This window comes from Cydia splendana, chromosome 22 (genome assembly GCF_910591565.1).
Source record: "Cydia splendana chromosome 22, ilCydSple1.2, whole genome shotgun sequence".
NCBI lineage: Eukaryota > Metazoa > Arthropoda > Insecta > Lepidoptera > Tortricidae > Cydia > Cydia splendana.
Genome location: NC_085981.1, coordinates 4,532,331 through 4,553,636, shown reverse-complemented (window position 1 = coordinate 4,553,636; position 21,306 = coordinate 4,532,331). Strand labels below are relative to the sequence as shown.

At 40.1% G+C, this 21,306-nt stretch overlaps 2 protein-coding genes and 1 long non-coding RNA gene across 5 annotated transcripts in view; 2 read left to right on the top strand and 1 right to left on the bottom strand.

Moving 5' to 3' along the window:
• The window catches only part of LOC134801437 (uncharacterized), a 35,156-nt gene extending 25,810 nt beyond the window's left edge, over window positions 1–9,346 (top strand). For 2 of the 3 annotated variants that reach the window (XM_063773989.1, XM_063773991.1), the window contains 5 exons: window positions 235–387; window positions 3,976–4,083; window positions 5,170–5,302; window positions 6,488–6,705; window positions 6,851–9,346. In XM_063773989.1, coding sequence (XP_063630059.1) covers window positions 235–387; window positions 3,976–4,083; window positions 5,170–5,302; window positions 6,488–6,705; window positions 6,851–7,822 — 1,584 coding nt within the window. In that variant the 3' untranslated portion in view covers window positions 7,823–9,346. The remainder of the gene's footprint in view (window positions 1–234; window positions 388–3,975; window positions 4,084–5,169; window positions 5,303–6,487; window positions 6,706–6,850) is intronic. The other variant, XM_063773990.1, reaches the window with a different exon arrangement.
• The window catches only part of LOC134801529 (uncharacterized), a 254,894-nt gene that overhangs the window by 186,617 nt on the left and 46,971 nt on the right, over window positions 1–21,306 (top strand). The window lies entirely within an intron of this gene.
• LOC134801670 (uncharacterized) lies at window positions 10,384–12,686 on the bottom strand. Its single transcript, XM_063774290.1, has 2 exons — window positions 12,414–12,686; window positions 10,384–10,900 (listed from the first exon to the last, which is right to left on the bottom strand). The coding sequence occupies exons 1-2, from the start codon at window positions 12,613–12,615 to the stop codon at window positions 10,410–10,412; spliced, it is 693 nt and encodes a 230-aa protein (XP_063630360.1). The 5' UTR covers window positions 12,616–12,686; the 3' UTR covers window positions 10,384–10,409.

The window sequence follows — 21,306 nt, the reverse complement described above, 5'->3', positions numbered from 1 at the left end:
AGGTCTTTATTATATTTGATAAATCGTTGGAATCATCAGTAGATTTGGAATATATTTTAAGTTCATGCTAATGTAAATTCAATTCTTAAACGTCTATAATGTCTTAAGATCTATTGACGAATTTTATAGTATAATGGTTAATAAATAATTGAGACTCATGGGACTAGGACTACCGATGATTCCACAATTCCGTGCTACCGTAAAACTCGTGTGACACAAATTTTGCAACCACAGGATCAGATCCCAGATCGATACAGTCCCGATATGGAAGCGCAAAGGATATTTGATAAGATGTTCGACGTAGACTCGAAAAAGTCATACGCCGTCGATTCGCCGCGTTGCGCGTACGATATAGACCCGTCCGATTGCGACGATAAGGCCTACCAGGTGATATATCGTAGAGCCGTCGCTGCCCCTTCAGATCAGATGGCGTGTTATGGTCGCACTTATCCCGCGATAAAAATAAGCTAAAGCGTTAATCAATTTCTGTTTGTGAGAGATTAACGCTTTTTCAGGTCTTATTCGCGGGATAAATTCGACCATCATCGGCCCGCTCGTTTATCTGTCCTCTCTTGCCACTGAAATAGTAGCTGCGATTGTTGGACGTTGAAATAGAGTCTATTTTTGTATGGGATTTAGAACAGCGCACCAAGAGGGACGTTTTGGAAACTCAAAAGCCCATGCAAAATGACACTTAACGCAAAAGCGTGCGTCACGTCACGCTATCGGATAAAATTTAAACTAGGGGTACTGAGGAGGATTATACTGAAAATCGTAATTCAAGACCAAAAAAAGTAAGACAATGTTGCCACTTTTTACTAGCGCGTTTATGTAAAAATAAGTAAATAAAAGTACTTTTTTAAATCGTAGGAGTAAAATTACGAATACTTAAATAAATTATCGTAGCGCGTTTATTTATAAAAAGGAATTTACTATTTTACAAACAATTTTTTTTTTTTTAATTATTGCAGTGTCAACATTGTCTTACTTTTTTTGGTCTTGAATTACGATTTTTAGTTTACACGATAAAAGAAATACTTACAAGCTATACTATTCGTATTGAATGACATTGTTGGTAGTGGCAGGGCAGGGCGTGTAAACGAGTAATTTAGCGAGCCTCTTTAGTAGCTCCTGCACGCATACGTTTATTTTGTCAGCTCTCGTTTGGTGTTAGTTTGCCTAAGTGCGCTTGGACGCGACATCGCTTACTGCAAACGCTTACGAGGAAATGCTAACTGGCGTGAATATCCATAAGAAAACTAAGGCTTGGAGTCCAAATATTAAAATGTTACTAAAATAACAGTTCTCTTGTCCCGGTTTATGGAACTGAAGTACAAATTTGGTACAAACACAGGATGATTGGTTAGTAAATTGAAAATATGACTGTTTTTTTTTATATGGCAAATAAAGTCAGCTTAAAATGAAAGAGCTTACCTACTCAGTACGGCGATTTATACACTAACTCCTAGATCTGGTGGCCTACCGCGAAACACGAAAATCGAAATTTCTCTCTATCGCTCGAATACGCAAGAGTGATAGAAAATCAGATAACGAATGTTCGATTTTCGTGTTTTGTGGTAGGCCCCCTGCTCCTCAGTGTTGTACCGCCTGGGTTTTATTAACAAACTTATGTAAACTGCAAAACGTAATTCAAGACCAAAAAAAGTAAGACAATGTTGCCACTGTAATAATTTGTTTGTAAAATAGTAAATTCCTTTTAATAAATAATCACGCTAAGATAATTTATTTATAAGTAATTTTACTCCTACGATTTAAAAAAGTACTTTTATTTACTTATTTTTACATAAATACAAGACGCGCTAGTAAACAGTGGCAAACATTTTCTTAGTTTTTTTGGTCTTGAATTACGTTTTGCAGTTTAATTACATATAAATACAATGGTAACTCTGTCGCTCTTGCCGGGAGAATTCGCAGCATTGTGTAAAGCACCTTAGTACGTTTTTTTGAGGACGAAATAGTCGAGAACGAAACTAAAAATCGTAACGTTTATACGGACAAAATGCCAGCCCACATTTTCTCCTATGCAGCTTGCTTTCGATAGAAATAAGCATAAATACGAGCACTTACCGAAATTTTAGTGCAGATCACAATTCACTCATATTTTTCACTAAAATTGTGGTTTAAGTTGACGTCACGTCATGTCAGTAAATATGAGTCAGCCAGTGTCAAAGTTCGGTGTCGCTTCCAAAATACTTAAGGCATCCTCACACTCGACGATCTCAAAACCGTCGTAGGACTTTTATTAATTCGCCCTTGTCTCTAGTTGTTGTTTTGAAGTTCTGATCAGGTTAAGCTTCCTACGTGGATTAGTTAGTGTTTCAACTCTAAATGTCTTTATTTTGCATGTTGGTCGCGGTTCTCCCATTGTCGAGTACCCTGCATCACTATCGTGCATGATCCTTGGTTTAGGATGATTCTACAAAATATATTACGAAAAAAAACAATAATTAAATTAAACCTTGATATATTATGTACAATACGTCATTGGCCTCTAATTGGTCACTTAGATCCTAATCTGTTAAACAAAACCATTGTCTCCTTTATGTAGTCGTTGGCTACTGGTTACTGAAAGGATTAGCTCCCATTCCGAGTGAGAAGAAAAAAAGCGTAAATTTTCCTATAATATAATTTATTTATTATTATTATTTAAAACCGAATAACAAATCATAGTCTGGCCAACAATATTTGTCTATATTGAAAAATGAATGAAATTAAAAATTTCTACAGCAGGCTTTTCTGCACCCCAATAGGCCGCACACAGAACGACCTGCCTCGCGAGGAAATTGCCGCGCGAAGCAGCTCGGTCTGCGGAGATGTGCCTTGCGACTCTCGCGAGAGGCATTGTGGCCGCGAGTGCGTGTGCTTCGTCCGAGTCACGTCTACATAGACCAAACTGCTTCGCGCGGCAATTAGTTCGCGAGGCGGCTCGTTCTCTGTGGATCCGCCTAATTTTGAAATGTATTTATTATATTTATGATTATAATATTATTGTTGGCAAAACTATAAATCTGTAGAATCATCCTAAAGATCTTCATTGTACGGTATCTTTCATTAGTCGTTCGTTACCCCTAATCTAATTATGTTTCTAGTTATATAAGTCATTTAGTTTATATTAATGTGTCATTCAAATTAATTTTATTTAATAATTATCATCAACATGTTCAAAAGCTTCCAGCTTCGTCGCGGTCATCGTCATGTTTCAGTTCTCGAAGCACATAAGGCCTTGTTTATAGATAGGCCTTGCACATGATGCCTAGATTACAGATATTTTCTATAATCTATTTGATACGGATCTTAACATAATGTAAACAAATAAAAACATATGGCTCGATTATTCAGCCAATCCAAAGATACAAAATGCTGTACCTTACCTACATATTGGCAAAATGACCGAGACGCATAGTTTTTTGTTATCATAATTTTAAAATCCACATGGAATAGAGATTTCACTTTGTTCTTAAACAAGGTCTTAGAGCTCCGCTTCTAAAAGTTTGATGTAAATCGCCTAATACAGTTGAATGGGCAATTTTTTTGTAATTACCAAGCCTCTGTTTTTAATTTCATATTTAATATTAAGACCACGCACTGGACGCAAGCGGCGAGCGACAAATCAAGGCCATGCATTGCGCTTGACCAAATGTATGAAAGGCATTCAATTTGCCGCGCGTCGTTTGAGTCCAGTCCTCGGTCAGTTCAGACTTCAAATAAGACATCAAAATTATACAAACATGTATAATAAAAAATAAGCTCTCAAAGTGTCACATTAGGGAGAAATTAACAAAATATTTTACCCATTATTTTCAGATTCCACCTGTATTATTATGTATTAAATAACTGTCATACCTACAAACCTTCACGTACAGTTCATAAGAGTATTTTGTACCTACATGTCTAATGTGACACTTGCTTAATTAATAACAAATCCTCGGGACTAATGGGTATTATAATTTGTAGGTTGTGCAAAAGAAAGACGGTTCGCAGAGGCAACACAGGCTTGCCCACGTGTCGGCCGCCGCCCTGAGACACAAGTACGCTATACTGGAACACGAGTTGAGATTACAAGTAAGTTTTATTACTTATTAAATTTATACTTATTATTATTTACTTTAATAGCCGGGTCCAGACAGAGCGAGCATACGCGCGAGGCAATTTCCTCGCGCACAAAACGGCCAGTGTACTCGTACACGTGCCTCGGCCAAGGAGGCGCGCGCGAGGCACGTCTACACTGGCAGTTTTGTGCGCAAGGAAATTGCATCGCGCGTATGCGCGCATTTTCACTTAACTGTGCACCTTTAACGACCGGTTAGTAATCGTTACAAAACTGACGGTCACAATGTCAAATCCCATACATTTTGTCAGGAATGGAACAGTTAGACGTTACAGAAACACGACTTAAGTCGCGCTCTAAAGTGCAAGTTAAAATGAAAATGCCCATACTCGCTCTGTGCGGACCCGGCTAATGGCGTATACTTAAGCTTTAAAGCCTGTGCACACCGGCTGTGTGTGCGTGACGTGCACGTGTGCGTGCGGCGTTGTCGTATACAGATCTTTATGAGAGACGGCACACCGCTTGCGTGACGTGTGCGTGTGCGGCATCAACAACAGAGTGACATCACTAGTATGCAAAATGTTCAAGTTGAAATGAGGGTAGTTCTAAACCCGTGCGCAGCTAAATGTTGATGTCAATTTTAGCCAGTTTTTCTCCGAGACCACGTGGACAATGCTGTCCTCCAAACGTCACAGGTAATTTTTATGCTTTAAGTATACGCGATTAAGTCCCGTTAAGTGTGTGAAAATCATGAAAGTTTAAATCAATATGTTTGTGAGCAATTCTCAAAAAATTTGTACATTTCGATCAGATCTTAGATTTCTATAAAAATTGGTATGCCAGATTTCCTTACACATTTGGTAACAAAAAAGGAATGTTTCTTAGAAACTTTCTGGGACATTTTGGGAAATGTGGTGGAAGTTGTTCAGCTTCATGTACTTTACCAGCATACCAATTTTTATAGAAATCGAAGATGTGATCGAAATGTACAAACTTTTTGAGAATTGCTCTTTCTTATACTCGCCAATGTTTTACCAAAAAGGGGTTTAAAACCGAACACCTGACACATGTATTTATTTATAAATCGTCTCGTTTTCCAGAAATCTTTATCGGAGGAGTGCGAAGACTTGGGAGTAGACTCCCCCTCCGCATCAGAGCTGTTTCCCGAGGCGGAGTTGCTCTTTGCAAACTCGCCTGCTCATGAGCAAAACCAAGAACATCATTCGCACACCCGTAAGTATCTAATGTGTTCGGAAAAAAATCCGGACAAGTGTGAGTCGGACTCGTTTCGAGGGTTCCGTACTTTTTAGTATTTGTTGTTATAAATAAATAAATAAAATAAAAAAATTAAAATCATTTATTTCGGACCACAAAAATCCATAACAAACAGGTTAGTCGAACATGTACATGCAGGAACTTGTTTAAGACTATGTTAGTACTTAGCGGCAACAGAAATACATCATCTGAGAACATTTCAACTGTTAGCTACCACGGTTCATGAGATACAGGACATACAGACGGACGGACAGACAGACAGACAGACGGACTCGTTTTTACCCTTTGGGTACGGAACCCTAAAAACAGCGTGAGATAATTGGAAAAGTAATTCAAATTGGCAACTGGGCTAGAGTGTGGCTACTTAAAACCTCTTGTACCAGCACGCTCCGCGATTGTTGCGCCATTTAGGGTCCTAGCTAAATTGGTTGTTCAATACTTACGCTATAGAATTTCCAATTTAGCAAGAACCCTAAATGGCATAACGATTCCGTGTGGTGACTGGTACAAAGAGAGGAGGCATGTAGCCGTAGTTACGCATCTATAGTAGACGGAGAGCTAGCTACGGAAATAGGTTTGCAATTTATAGAGCAACGAAATCCCTCTAGTTAGTGTGCCATACTATCATTATCAATTAATTCGGGCGCCTGGCAGCTGTTCAGCGGTGGGTGTGAGAGGTGTCAAATAAATTGAAGGTGTACAATTTATAGAGCTCCGAGTTTTGTGTGATATAATAGCTAATTATTCGAATATAACATTGCCAGGCGTTTTAATTGTGGGAAAAGTAGTGCCAGGTGACGCCCAAGATGCGTGAAATAGTGCCAAGTCATCTCATTTACTGGGTCAGTGTTTCGTTACCCAAAGGATGAAAACAGGACCTTAATACTATAAGGTCCCGTTTGCGGTCCCCTCTTTAAATTGCACACCTTCAATTGTTTTTACAACCCCTTTTTTGATGCCCAACCACTGTCACACCCACCGCTGAACAGCTGCCAGGCGGCCGGATTAATTAATAATGATAGTATGGCACACTAACTAGCGGGATTTCGTTGCTCTATAAATTGCAAACCTATTTCCGTAGCTAGCTCTTGGACCATAGGGTAGACTGCTGAAAATGATAGTATGACTGTCTTTTTCCTTCAGCTCAACCCCTCCAAAGCTCAATACCCCAACCGGACATGGACGACCAAATCGCCACAGACCACCTGATCCCGCGCGAGATCGACGTCAGTCTCGGCCTGGGTGACGTCGGCATAGTGGCCGTCAGTGAAGACGGCAGCGCCACTATAGCGTTGGATCAGGAGGAATTTGCGAGGGCACATCCCAATACGACGTTCCATAGCGAACCGACGGAAGGAGAGGTGAGATTACTTATTTACTGGGCTTGTCTGCGCCGACATTTGCGCCTCGAACGAACTCTGTTAATATATAAGGATAGTCAGTCTTATATTAGGTACTTAATAATAGTTTTATTATGTTTTTACAAATATAATTGTCTTATTTCAGGTGCAACCCTTTACGATAGCCGGGATCAAAGGCCGCCACATCACTTCAACGATATTCCACTCCAATAGCGCGCCAGCCACCGTGCTAATGACCGCTCCTCAAGCCACCGTCATCTCACAGGCTCCAGAGCACAGCGTCAAGTACGAGATAGAAAACATGATCAACTCCATGCCTAGCTCCCATAACAATGACATTAACCTCTCCTCGGTCCTGGTGAAAGATGACGGTTTGACCAGGTTCGACAATATTCTCACAGACTCCAGGGAACTGCATCTGACCAACACGGCGTCCGCCATTGTGCATTCCTCGGGCAACGCCACACAAGTCATCAGAAGGGTCTGCTACGAGGACGACAAGAGAGAAAGAGACGCTAGGTACCTTATCGACGAACCTGATAATTTAATCGCGGGCGATGACGCGAAAATGATCGCCGAAGACAGCTCCAGGGATGCGACCCTGGAGTCGATGGCCGACGTAGACGACGATAGGTCCAGCCCGGAGCGGCACGCCGAGCTGTTCTGGGAGTCCAACTCGGCCTCCGAACGCTCCGAAAGCCGGCGGCCTCTCGACTTCAGCAGCGACAGCGACAAATGTTGCAAGAGTCCGTCTTTCGACGAGACCAACTCGACGGATTCGAGCGGCGTCGGCGCTCACATGAGGCTCGACTCCGTGATTAAAGAGGCGCGGGGCCGGGACAGCGGCGACGGCTCGTCGGCGGACGACGCGCACCCCCCGCTCCGCACGTACCCGCCCAAGCGCCCCTACCACCCGCTGGAGGGCGCGGCGCGGAGCCTGTCCGGCAAGACGCGCGCCGGCGAGCGCGAGCCGGACAGCCTGGAGGGGCGCCGGCGCGCGTCCGGGCGCGGGGTGGTGAAGCGCGGCTGCCACTGCTGCAACGGCTCGCCGGCGCCGCCCCGGCCCAAGAAGCCGCGCCAGCGGAAACCCACTCTAGACTTCAATACCGACAACTGAGAGCCGCGGTCCGTCCGCTCGACTGATATGCGATCTCAACCGCGAGGTTCCGACTCTTTTGTAGGTGTAATATAATAAAGTTGTTGAATTGTTTTGTATATAATTTTTATATGTAAGTAAGCGTTGGCCCCGTTCGCAGCAGATTCGATGAGTGATTTATTTTGTTGATGTTTTAGTTTTAAGTTCAAGTGGTCGATTTCTAGATGTTAAAAGTATGATTTTCCGCGAAGTCTCGTCACCGGTCGGTTCAAATAGGGTATCTTATTTTTTTAACGGTGCGTACCGAATGATTTGTGAGACTTTTGTATTTAATTGTTAACATTTTCTTCGTGTAATATATCCGTATACATATTGTATTGATATGTACTTGTATAAAAACGTATTTAGAATAACCTCCATTTTAGTGTAAGCGTTTCCGATAGTGATTACAGGCCATACTCATTGTGAATTTATTCCTTTACGCATTAAATGTAACTTTAATTTTACGTGTAGTCGTGTTTTTCGCTCAGCGTGTCTCGTTTCGCCTCCATCCGTACGTCCCGAAAACTGTATCATACCGTAGCTTAAGTCAACTTAAGTCGATTACCAACTTCCAAGGGAAAACTGCACAAAATGATTTTTAACTACGTCTTGACTGCGATTTATTTTTGAGACTTGATTTTTCTAAAAAATAAACGATCGGTGCCAAACCGTAGTCAACTCTGCGCTTGCGTTCCGTGGACGCTGCTCCTTAAACTGGTTTAACTAGAGAATATGTTGATTTAGTGTGAATTTGGTATTCATAGTGTAAAAGTAAATTGTGTAAATAATAGATTTTGTCCCCCAATTTTGTTTCGGGGACCGTCTAGTCACTATACCGGTAATAATAGTATAAATGTGTTGGTTCTGGCCGAGATAGGTCTAACTCCAACAGGCATTGCGCAGTAATGACGCTTTTGTACATAATGCCCGAGTTTTGAGCAGCGCAGTTACTCGGGTGACGCATTGTACATAAAAGAATGTGTTAACATAAGCCTTACGGCCGTATTATAGTGAAATGTAATGTAACAGGCGTCTTTACGCCCGACTCAATATAATCCATAGTTCAGAAGTTACTTCAGTAGACGTATAAATAGTGTATTGGTTAATGTGAGATAGTTTCTAATCGTCGAGCCCTGAGGCAATATTTTCTCGGATTTATGACTAGAGGCACTTATCGGTCTTTCGAGAAATTGTCATATTTTTTTCCGGGTATCCGCCATTTTTAAAATTAAGGTTCAAATTTTGTATAATCAAATTGTTATTGTTCAGTGGGCGACGGCTCTACGATATTATCTACGATTTCAGTATTCCGTTATGTTATTTTTTCACATACTTACATAAGTAGAAGTTTATAAAAATGATAGATATACAATGGAACTAACTGTGTATAGGTTTCATCGTTTATTTTTAAATCACCAGATTGTGTTTCCGTGAATTTATGTGAACATTATTTTTTAAAAATGCTAAAGAGAAAATGATCATTAAAACTTATCTATTAAATAATTTTGGTGTTTAATTTACAAAAACTTAAATACAAAGTAACAGTTATTTGTTTTACAATGCCCAGTGAGGCAAAGTTGTTGTTTAACCTCTTGTGCTAAATTAATAACCGAACGAGCAAAAGATTCCAAAATTTAATCACATGCGTAGCGAGAGTTTAGAAAAGTGGAATCTTGAGCGTTACGAGGATTTCAAAGCAAGAGAGTTGAACAAACTTTGCTACCAAGTGAAACAAAATTTTTCACCGTACCAACGCGAGGAAAATACAAACGGTAAAACATTACACATCAAATCCAAATTAATGGTATTAAATATTTGTTATTAAAAATCTTCACTTAAAAGTCAATTCTATCGGCAATGAGGCCAATGAGGAAACAACTCATAATAGTTCATCCAATTAATTGAGACTCTTGTGTGGATAAAATTCAACTTTAAAAGAGAGCATTTACAAGCTGGTGTGGTGAAAACTAAACTTGTAAGGTCAATGTGGCTAATACCGTCATAGGGACTATTCCGTCCACTAGCGTTTTCTCGAACAAGTCGAACAACGACAACATTGATAATTTCGTCGACAAAGCAGCGATTGCTTTTAGTTTTGGCAATCAAATGCAAGTGGTTTTTTCCTACGATTGAAAATCGAAGAAATATACGCTCGTGGACGGAATAGTCCCCATGACGGAATTAGCCACATTGCCCTACTACTTATTTCGAATAAAAGACTATAGAAAGTTACCAGTAGCAGTCGCCTCGGATTCGTCCATCAAAAATCAATACAGTCACATATTTGGTCTCTAAACAAACTAAATTAAACCTTTTGACATCAGCCAAGAACCTAGTCTACATTTTTGTACTTTTGTACATCAGAGGCACACACGCATAGGCCATCAGATATATCGGAGCGGCCAAGGTGTTCACAATATCTGAACACGCACTCTTAACGCCCTGACAACAGAGGCGTGTTCAGATATTTGTGAGCGCCTTAGCCGCTCAGATATATCTGATGGCAACTACAACGCATTCAAAGTTCCTCATATTTCAATTCACGCTTGTCCAATAATCGACTTATCTAATCACTCCAATTCCTCTTATCCTTAATCTTCTTCATAACACCCAACACCTCAATCCTGAACTCCAGTCTCTCATCCTCACTATACTTCACAACCGTAGGCAAAAGCGAAGCGAAGAACGCCTCATCTTCATTCATAACTCTAGCCTCATTGTCTTCAACTTCCACAAAATCTATACCGGTATCATAAGTTTTCTCAGGCTCCTTTGTAGGCACGACGTATTCTTCGTTATAATCTACCTTCTTCCTCTTTCTGGGAGTGTATTCTTCCTGTTCCTGCTTAAGATAAGATACAGGGACTTCGTTAGATTCGTCGCTGGATTCTTGTGTAAAATTTGTGTTAACCTCTTCTTCTGGAATGTCGATGACTTTTAATAGGAACGATAAGTTTTTGTAGAGGAGATATCGTTTCTTTGGCTTCCCCATTTTGACTTTTAGAGATTTGACGAAGGTGTCGCGAATGTTGGTCCATTTGTTTAAGATGTGATCTCCTGAAATAAAATGGAGAATAAGTTAGTCTTTAACAATTTAGCAGGTATTTAGCAACAAGCAACGAATCTATAATATTACTAATAAAATTTAAATCTAAATTTAAAAACTAAACTAATCTAAATTAAAATAAAATACATCTAAATAATGCCGCGGCATTGTGCAAAGATGCTGGCAGCATTCCCTCGCTGAATGGCAATATCAAAGATATATGTAGAGAAAGCTGCCAGCTCTCTGGTCACCGGTAATGTCATTGAGTTTTTTCGCACACGAAGGGTTCTGTACCATTATCTATAAAAACGGTCACCCATCCAAGTACTGACCCCGCCCGACGTTGCTTAACTTCGGTCAAAAATCACGGTTGTTGTATGGGAGCCCCACTTAAATCTTTATTTTATTCTGTTTTAAGTATTTGTTGTTATAGCGGCAACAGAAATACATCATCTGTGAAAATTTCAGCTGTCTAGCTATCACAGATCACAAGATAGCCTGGTAACAGACGGACGGACGGACAGCGGAGTCTTAGTAATAGGGTCCCGTTTTACCCTTTGGGTACGGAACCCTAAAAAGGACATGTGCGCTTGGACCCCACGGCCCAGTTACTCTTGGAATGAAATTGTGCAGTCCTCATCAGATATATCGGAGCAGCCGAGGTGTTCACAAATATCTGAACAGACTCCTCCATTGTCAAGGTGTTAAAGTGCGTGTTCAGATGTTTTTGAGCACCTCGGCCGCTCCTAACAAATACTAAATCCGTGAATAATGTTATCCAAAAGCAGTTTGTGGTCAAAAAAAGTACAAGAATGACTGTGATCCGAGATGACGGTAGAATCAATGTAAAGGACCACTAGGACCAAATGTGACCATGTGGTCCTTCTAACCGGATTGTGTTAATAGTAAGCATTTTTTTAAACAAGTGATTCCTTTTAAACCGACTATCTTTGTTTCTATACAATCATGACATTCATGACCTTTATTCGTCACTAATGTATAGTCAATTAGTCATATTATATAGGTAGGTACATACATACATACCTACCTATATGTGCATTGCTAAAATCATATACCTACCTACCCTTTGTTATTGCAATAGAAGCATGATTATCGTTAATCAATAAACTAATCAACGAAAAATAAAATTGCTGTAGAAGAATGATTAATTAACTAAATAAGATTATTTCATCTTCATTACATTTAGGTACACGAACAAGCATTTGTGTAGTGAAAGATGTCCTTGGACTAAATTTGGTTTTGTTCACATTATTCATAAAATAAACCCAATCGATGGCTATTATACATCCATACATTCGCTAAAGATAAAGAGCGGATATCGACCCGACACGTCACGACACGACACGATAACGTCACGCTATAAAACAACCCAAAACACACCCAATACCTAAGCAATAAGTCTCAAAACTGTTTACCAGTGAACTTCCAACCTCAATCTACAATCAACCTGAAGACAGCCAAAATGAACCCAAACTGTAAGCAATTAGTATCAAAGTCGCTTACCCGTAATCCGTTTTTCCTCGGGCGTCATACTCTCGTATTTATCATCCAAAGACGCGAAAATTTCCTCCCAAGCGTGCCGTCTTTCTATTCTATCCTTATAGTTTTCCAACGTTTTATCCCATAAGCATGGCCTCAATTCGACACCCCGAATTAATTCAACTACGTCGTATTTAAAATCTCTCGGTTTGTAGAATTTAGGCATTTTTCAACGTAAAATGAACGCGCTAGAATGATTGTTTACAGTGGAAAAGACGGGCCGTCACTGGCGTTCGTGTCGGGTCGTGGGACGCTCGTGCGTTATCGCGTCGTGTCGTGCGAGCGTCTCTGTCTGTCGCATGGTGATAGAGTGGGTTGGGGAGAGACGAGGGGTGAGGGCAAACTTCCGTTCCGTCTCGTGTTTCGTGACGGGTGTAACTACCGAGTACCGGTTCGAGTTACTTCACAGATGCTTCGCAGGCTTGAATGGTTTGTAAATTTTGTGATACCTATGTAGTAATAGCGTAGGTACCTCTTTAAAGTGACCTATCATAACAATATGGTTTATGTAGGTAGTAGGTACAACTTGATAACACTATAGTTCGTTTTTTTAGCATTAGAAAAAAGGTAAACAATCTTGATGTCTTGAAAAGAAACACGTTTTAAAAATAAGTCACAGAAATTCGCTGCCCCAATATTACAGGGTTCTATCAGTTCTATGTTTCACTTTTATCGAACTGAAATTTGAACATTGTCATAGTGACATTAAGTCGAATTTCAACTATCTTGAAAATGTAACATAGAATAGATAAAAAAAAAAAAAAGCGCTTGTCAACGGATAAACACGATCCTAAAAAGTACTCCTGGAAATTTACTATGTTCCAGCATATTTGTGACTATTCTTGTTTCAGCACCTAGCCCTACCGAGATTATACCGCAATAGGCAATCCGCGGCGAAACCTCCGCGCCGGGACCGCAGCCCGAGCGCACATAATACCTACGCCTCTGCGTTGCTGTGCCGCCATGACAGATGGTTGTCAACAAAATGTTTATAAACAAGATATATCTTTAATACATGTTTCTCTTCGCGCTTATTCTATAAACTGTGCTGTGCCCTTCCGATACACCGTAATCACATTGCTACGCATAATAGACCTGGAAGTTTTGCAAAGGATTAATTCGCCACAGACTGACCGGTGCCCTTACCCCACAACCCCAGGAGATCTTACAGGACAATTGTGTTACCTTAATTTACGATTATTTTTTTACATCCTTTATATATTTCTGTAAGTTTCATACTTTATTCTACTTTATCTATAAGTAATTTTTGTTTATAAGTAGCTTTTTGTTCAATATTCTATATATTAAGTGTGAATGCAGCCCGCGACGCAACCTGCCGGCAATAGCACGTCGTACATATGTCAGGACGAAACGGGAGCTGAGCTAAAAGTCAATTTTGAGATTTCAAGCTGAATATACCCGTCGCTCTGACGGGGCGTGAGAGACTGTATTTGTGTGTGTAATGCACGCACACAGATGCGTACGCTTGCAACCGCGCGCGCCTCATTGCCGACAATTTGCAATGTTATTTTTCGTGCGTTACTGCCACGAGGCGTTCACTTATTACTTACTGTGTTGCGATTGAATTTTTTGACCCGGCTTACGTTTACGGAACTCGATAATCTTTCTACTACTGTGACTTGGCTTTGTTTACTTGACTTTGCTGATCAGCTTATTGTTTTGGACTCCGTGAGTTGTGGTTACCTATTGGACCGCACGCAATTCATCTACCTTTATTCAAGTAATTAAGCGTAATTAGCCGAAACCTTTATAAGAGTGTAATTCATAAGAAGTACATAAGATATAATTTATGTACTGGTTTGCTGTTAGCTTTTAATTGTATCACTTTACATATATGTTACTCAAATAACTAACACGGTTACACTGTTGTAAGAACATTATTTTTCAGGTAGGCCTTATTATACCTACTATAGGCCTTATTACCTCCTAGTACCTTAGTAGTAGTAGTACTACTACGGAAATTGATTCAAAGACTCAAGACTGACTTAAGTGGCAGTAGGGTGTAAGGTTTTTTCTAGGCTTAGTGAGTTCGCTGAAGCTTATTTTTTATACTTAGCGCACAGAACCACTAGTTTAACAGTATCAGCTCTAACCACATGTCACCATTTTGTCCTTTACGTAACAAACTCAGGGGCCCAGAATATCCGATGTACCTATCAAATCAAGGTTCTGTACCAAATAAGGCCCGGTTATTATAGTTCGTTATTTTTTAGCATTAGAAAGAAGGTAAACAATCATGACGTGTCTTTTTATTAATAATTATTGAATACTTATGATACTTAATACTTGTTCCTTATGAAAGCAAAAGAATATAAAAAAGTATATGATTAATACATACATACATACAATCACGCCTATTTCCCGGAGGGGTAGGCAGAGACCACGGATTTCCACTTGCTACGATCCTGACATACCACTTTCGCTTCCTTCACATTCATAACATTCCTCATACACGCTCGCCGGTTTAGGGTGCTCTTGCTCATTAATATGATTAATATGATTTATAATTCTAACATATTTGCTATGACTTATTTTTCAATGGTAATTTTTAATAAGACATGTCAAAATCTGTTACCTTAATGCAAAAAAACGAACTTTAAGCGTGCTAACTTTCAAAATTTCATTTTTTATAAGATAGTATAAGTAGATGGGCAAAAATTTTGCGTCCATGTCCACCAGTGAGTAAGTGATTGAGATACCTAAACATTTAACTTTATAATGTAAAATGATATAATTTACTAACCTACTCGTTTAATTTCAGGTAGGTTGAATAAGGAACCAAGTAACCATGGGGAGGAGCAGTATTTACTAACATTTTCTTTTTGGGTCTTCAGAGTGTATCGTTTCCTTTTTTTTGCACATATTACACTTAAATATATATTCTCTGTGTAAACCCTTACGTCTTTCAATGACAAAGGCAAGATCAGCAAATGTACAATTTGTATGATCGTGCCTGATATTTGAGATCACAGAAAATAAATATTTTAAATCCACTATTCTGCGACCTTCTAAAATTTTGTTTTATCATGATTCATGATCAAAAAGCTCGGATTCAATAGTCATATCAAACGTCGATTATGCAGTTGATGATGAGCTTGCATTTTCTACCATTGGTGCTGCAAATGCATCAACCGGTGGCGATAAACTTTGCCCTCTTGTAAAACAAATTACTATTGTGATTGTGTCCAGCAAAAGGCCAAAATTCGGTTTACTTTCCTGTTTAAAATATTACTAATTTATTCATATTTCAGATTAGGTACATAGGTAACTGTCTGAATGTTACAATGCCAGCTGGCAAATTCTATCACATTTGTTTGTTTGGTAGTCATGGTAACATTCACTTACATTGATATCCTTATTAAGATCTGTATCTTATTATCCAGACCTTAAAATATTGCCACCGTTGCCCTTTAAAAAAATACTGTTTAAATAATTGGCTACTCCAACAATGCTTCTATAGTATAAATAATGACTACACAAAAATGGGTAGTATTGTATATAATGCACGAAATAAGGCCCGATTCTTAAGCGGGTTTAAATTTTGAGGCCATGTCCGCTAATACTATAGACAAAATATCAAGTTTAATAAACACAAAAAAAAAACATTCATGGGCCTTATTTTATAATTTAGGCCTTACTTTGTAATTTAAAGTAGAGTTAGGCCAAGAAAAATCTATAGCGATTTTGATAGAACACGCAGTGCAAGTATTATTTCAAACGTCGCTTCTATGAAATTATGACATATAAATAACACTTGCACTGCGTGTGCTATCAAAAACTGTAAAATATTCTTTATTACACCACAAACATAAAAACAAATTAAAAAAAAACCGGCGAAGTGCAAGTCGGACTCGCACACGAAGGGTTCCGTACCATTATTTATAAAAACGGTCACCCATCCAAGTACTGACCCCGCCCGACGTTGCTTAACTTCGGTCAAAAATCACGTTTGTTGTATGGGAGGCCCCACTAAAATTTTTATTTTATCCTGTTTTTAGTATTTGTTGTTATAGCGGCAACAGAAATAAATCATCTGTGAAAATTTCAACTGTCTAGCTATCACGGTTCGTGAGATACAGCCTGGTGACAGACGGACGGACGGACAGCGGAATCTTAGTAATAGGGTCCCGTGTTTTACCCTTTGGGTACGGAACCCTAAAACCGATTTACAATGTAGATAAAGGTAGCAACAGGCGGTCTTATCGCTGTTAGTTCTTATTCTTCGTTTGTTTAGCATTAGAGTGAAGGTGACGTGACTTCTTTTTTAAGCATGCAATCGTATAATTATTTATTAGCTTTTTTTGTAATAGTTATGTACTTAGTGGTTAATATTAGTATTTACTATTTTTTTTTTCAATAATGCTTAAAAACGAAGTATAGACATGACAACCAAATATTAACGCCATTGTAGGGCAGGATATACAGAACATGAATCATTAGTACTGTCACGCTCCGTGATTGTTGAGCCATTTAGGGTTCTAGCTAAATTGGACATTCCATAGAGCACGAGTAAGTATGGAACAACCAATTCAGCTAGGACCCTAAATTGCTCGACAATTACGAAGCGTGCCTGTAGGTACCTAAAAATTTTGTTAACCCATTTTAACCATGCAATAAAATATTTTTGATTTTGATTTCTAATTTGAAATATTAGAATCAAAAAGTTCATAATAGATTGTATATCATAACTACAAAAATGTGTTCCCTACTCTCAACCCAAAACCCCTTGTATCTTAGGATCTAGATATTTTCACACAAGACGGTTTATCGATAACTTCTTACATCACTAGATTATCGACATTAAATGTCGACTATTGCCCATCACTTTTCTGGCTGTGTACGTATTTAGAAACTTGACTCCGCCCCTAAAATTAGTGCGATAGGGACAACTGCAGCTGAGGCGAAAAATCCTGCGTAAAAATGACAAAAATCGAGGTTTCGTAGTCCTCTTTTTCCTCCCCCAAAACTTAACCAATCGTAACCAAATTTGGAAATCTAAATGATTATGAAATTATCTGTGTCGGACCGTTTTGCTTTTTTGGCTAATTGATATCAGTTTTGAATACCACGCCTCTCATTGCGGCATAGTCTATTAGGCCATTTTGGCCGTTTTTGAAGGGCTCTAGCGCCTTAACAAACAAAAATATCAAAAAAAGCAAAACGGCCCGACACAGATATTGACAATATTAATCTGTGTTGAAAAAATCATTGCTCTAGCTTCAAAAACCACGGAGGAAAACGAGGACTACGTTTGTATGGAGGAATGACCACTCCTGTTGGCTCTTAATATACATACAACAAAAGTCCACAGACCTTGTCTCACACAAAATATCCCTCCAATATAGACAACAGCCAAATTAATCCGCCTCCCTTCCTCGCAGCCGCCCAACCTACCACTCCATTTCATCTTCACCTCAGCCATCTTAAAAACAATGTCTCCATAGTCAAAAGAATACCTCGCGGAGCTAGAATAACTGTCGCGTCACATCTTTCTCATCTCATAAACAAATGCACCGAAAACAATACTACCGCAGACTGGCACTACCTCCTTCTTTTTCCCTACCACACCCTGCACGCCCAAGATGATGACCCGAGCATATGCCTGACCCAAAAAATAAAAAACAACTGCATTAACAATCCACCGCCGCCCACATATAAAAATAAGACAAATATAATGTACGACACAAAGAAACACATAGAAAACAAAATAAGCGACGGCGACCTTAAAGGTGCCGCCCGCCTCCTTTTCTCTAACGACGTGCTATCGCCGGATACCCCCGACACTCTTTTGGCCCTACAGACAAAACATCCCCCAGGTCCCACCACCCCGCACTTTTTGGACCCACCAACGGCAAACCAGGCCTGCCTACAAATAAAAAACAGAGACGTAATTATAGGTATCTTGTCATTCAAAATCGGTTCTGCTGCAGGCTTGGACGGACTCTCACCCCAACATTTAAAAGACCTCACTTCCCATTCCGTGGGCGACGCTGGCGAGCGTCTCGTCGACTCCCTTACTAAACTGATCAACCTCATGTACACAGGCAACGTGAACCCAGAAATAGTCCCGATCCTATACGGGGCAAATCTCATCGCACTCACCAAAAAGGACGGAGGGGTGCGACCGATTGCCGTTGGTTCTACTATAAGACGTCTCGCCTCCAAAATTGCAGTCAGGTATATCATTTCCAAATTAAAACCACTTTTCGAACCTGTTCAGCTCGGTTTCGGCATAAAAGGAGGTTGTGAGGCAGCCGTCCACGCCTTACGTACTTACCTCTCAAATTCACCCTGTGATGTGCTGGTCAAAATTGATGTTCGGAACGCCTTTAACTCAGTAAACAGGGACACCTTGCTGACAGAAATAAAGAACAACATTCCCGAAATATACAACTATCTCTTGCATTGTTATGCTGACCCTACAAATTTGATCTACCGAGAAAATGTTTTATCTTCTGAAGTCGGTTGTCAGCAAGGTGATCCTCTCGGGCCGGCAATATTCAGTTTGGCTATTAACCCAATTATTCAAAATTTAAAATCAAAATTTAACGTCTGGTACTTAGACGACGGAACCCTGGGAGGCGACCTCGAATCAGTACTGTCAGATCTCTCAACTATAAAATCAAAATTTGAAACAATTGGTCTAGAATTAAACTATAGCAAGTGTGAACTTTTTATTAACAATACCTCTTTAAATTTTTCGGATATAAAACCAAAATTTGATCTGCTTACACCAAACATCAAAATAACAGACAAAGACTCTCTCTGCCTCCTTGGGTCTCCTATCTTTGAAGAATCCTACTCAAAATTCACATGCGATACTACCTCTAAATTTCAAACTTATGAAAGTCGTCTTCTCGAAATTAGTCCGCATTTCGCTTTAACTATTATCAAATTCTGCCTTTTTGTACCAAAATTAATGTATGTACTTCGCTGCTGCCCTTTTACAAAATTTCTAAATTTATTAACCCCTTTGGACGACTTGATAAAAACTAATTTGGAATCAATTTTGAACCTGCAGTTTAGCGAAGAGTCATGGACCCAGGCATCCCTTCCCATTCGCCACGGTGGATTAGGGATCCGCAAAATTTCAAGTGTTTCTACACCGGCGTTTTTATCTTCCGTTCATAGTTCAGCAACTCTCATAGGTAAAATCCTGAGGGCCTGTCCTCCAAACTATGAGATTACTGGCTTAACGGAGTCTAAAAACGCCTGGTCCATCGCCTGCCCGGGTAAGGATTTTCCCGAAAATCTAAATTCGCAAAGGGCCTGGGACGACATACAATGCAAAATTACTTATGACTATCTTTTAAGCCGCAGTACAGGTTCTGCACGCGCCAGACTGCTAGCAGCCGGTTCCAGGGAGTCCGGCGCCTGGCTGCACGCCTTCCCATCGGTGCATACCGGCACTTTCCTGGAGCCGCACACTCTGCGCGTTGCGGCCTGCCTGCGACTCGGCGTCCGGGTCTGTGCTCCACATAGGTGCCCCTGCGGCACTGACGTCGACGCCTTCGGACACCACGGGCTCTCCTGCCAAAGGAGCGCCGGCCGCTTCTCTAGACACGCCGCGCTTAACGATATTCTCCGCCGGTCTCTTACCAGCGTCAACGTACCGGCTCTTCTCGAGCCTCCTGGTATTGTAAGAGACGATGGTAAGAGACCAGACGGAATGTCATTAATTCCGTGGAAGATGGGTCGGGTGCTGGTGTGGGACGCCACCTGTGTGGACACCCTAGCCCCGTCTCATCTCCACGGCACTACTTCAAAAGCCGGCGCGGCAGCAGAGGCGGCCGAAAAATTAAAAAAGACCAAATATAGGGGTCTCGGCCCCGAATACGATTTCGTACCTTTTGGTGTCGAGACCCTTGGCCCGTGGGGTCCGAACGCGTCTACCCTTTTTAAGGAACTATCAAAAAAGGATAGCTGACGCCACTGGTGACCGTAGATCTGGCAGCTTCCTCGCACAAAGAATAAGTATTGCGATACAGCGAGGAAATGCTGCCAGCATCTACGGCACCATTCCGCAGGGGGATATTTTGTAATTTTTTTATTTTAAGTTTAGTTTTATTTATTTTTAGATTTAGTTTTTAAGTTTTGTAGGTTAGTTATTTAATTATGTTTTTTTTCTAGTTATGTATATTAAGTTTGTATGCACCAGTAACTACATTCAATAAAGCTTATTCACCACATAGAATATAACCTGTAATATTGGGGCAGCGAAATATGTAACAATTATGAATCTAATAGTGTTAAGTTATTGATTTTTAAAAAGCGTTTTTCAATTAAAAGACATGTCAAGATCGCTTACCTTCTTTCTAATGCTAAAAAAACGAACTATAGTGGCTCTGTAAGCGGTAGACCTCGTGATAAGCTTAGAAAATGTAAAAAAAAATTACAATAATTATCACAGCGAACTCACAATAGTCTTAAGTGCCATAGACCGTACTGGCGCTTCGTGCCAATTTCTGCCATTTTTAACTTTTTCCAAAAAATAAAAGGACAGAAAATTATATCTAACTACCGAACCTGGTCACAAAATTTGACGAGAATCGGTTGAGAAATGCGAACTGCAGAGGCGAACATCGGACATACCTACGAAATCATTTTTGACCATGCCGAAACGGAGACCTTCGCTAACGCTCGGTTAATAACATGGTTCCTGCCACGCCATGTTTCTGCACAATTTGAGAAACTAAATTAAGGTCTTTTGTTACCAGTTTTTTTACCATATAAGAGCACCTGCTACTTATGTACTCTGTATATAGGTAGATAGAGTTAGACCAAGAAAAGTCTGCAGAGATTTTGATAGCCCACGCAGTGCAAATGTTATTTTAAA

Excerpts from the sequence above, each read along its gene's own strand:
- LOC134801670 (XM_063774290.1), bottom strand. The coding sequence starts at position 12,615 with ATGCCTAAATTCTACAAACCGAGAGATTTTAAATACGACGTAGTTGAA. Across the intron at positions 10,901-12,413 it reads CGAGGAAAAACGGATTACGG|GAGATCACATCTTAAACAAA; the intron begins GTAAGCGACTTT and ends ATTTTATTTCAG.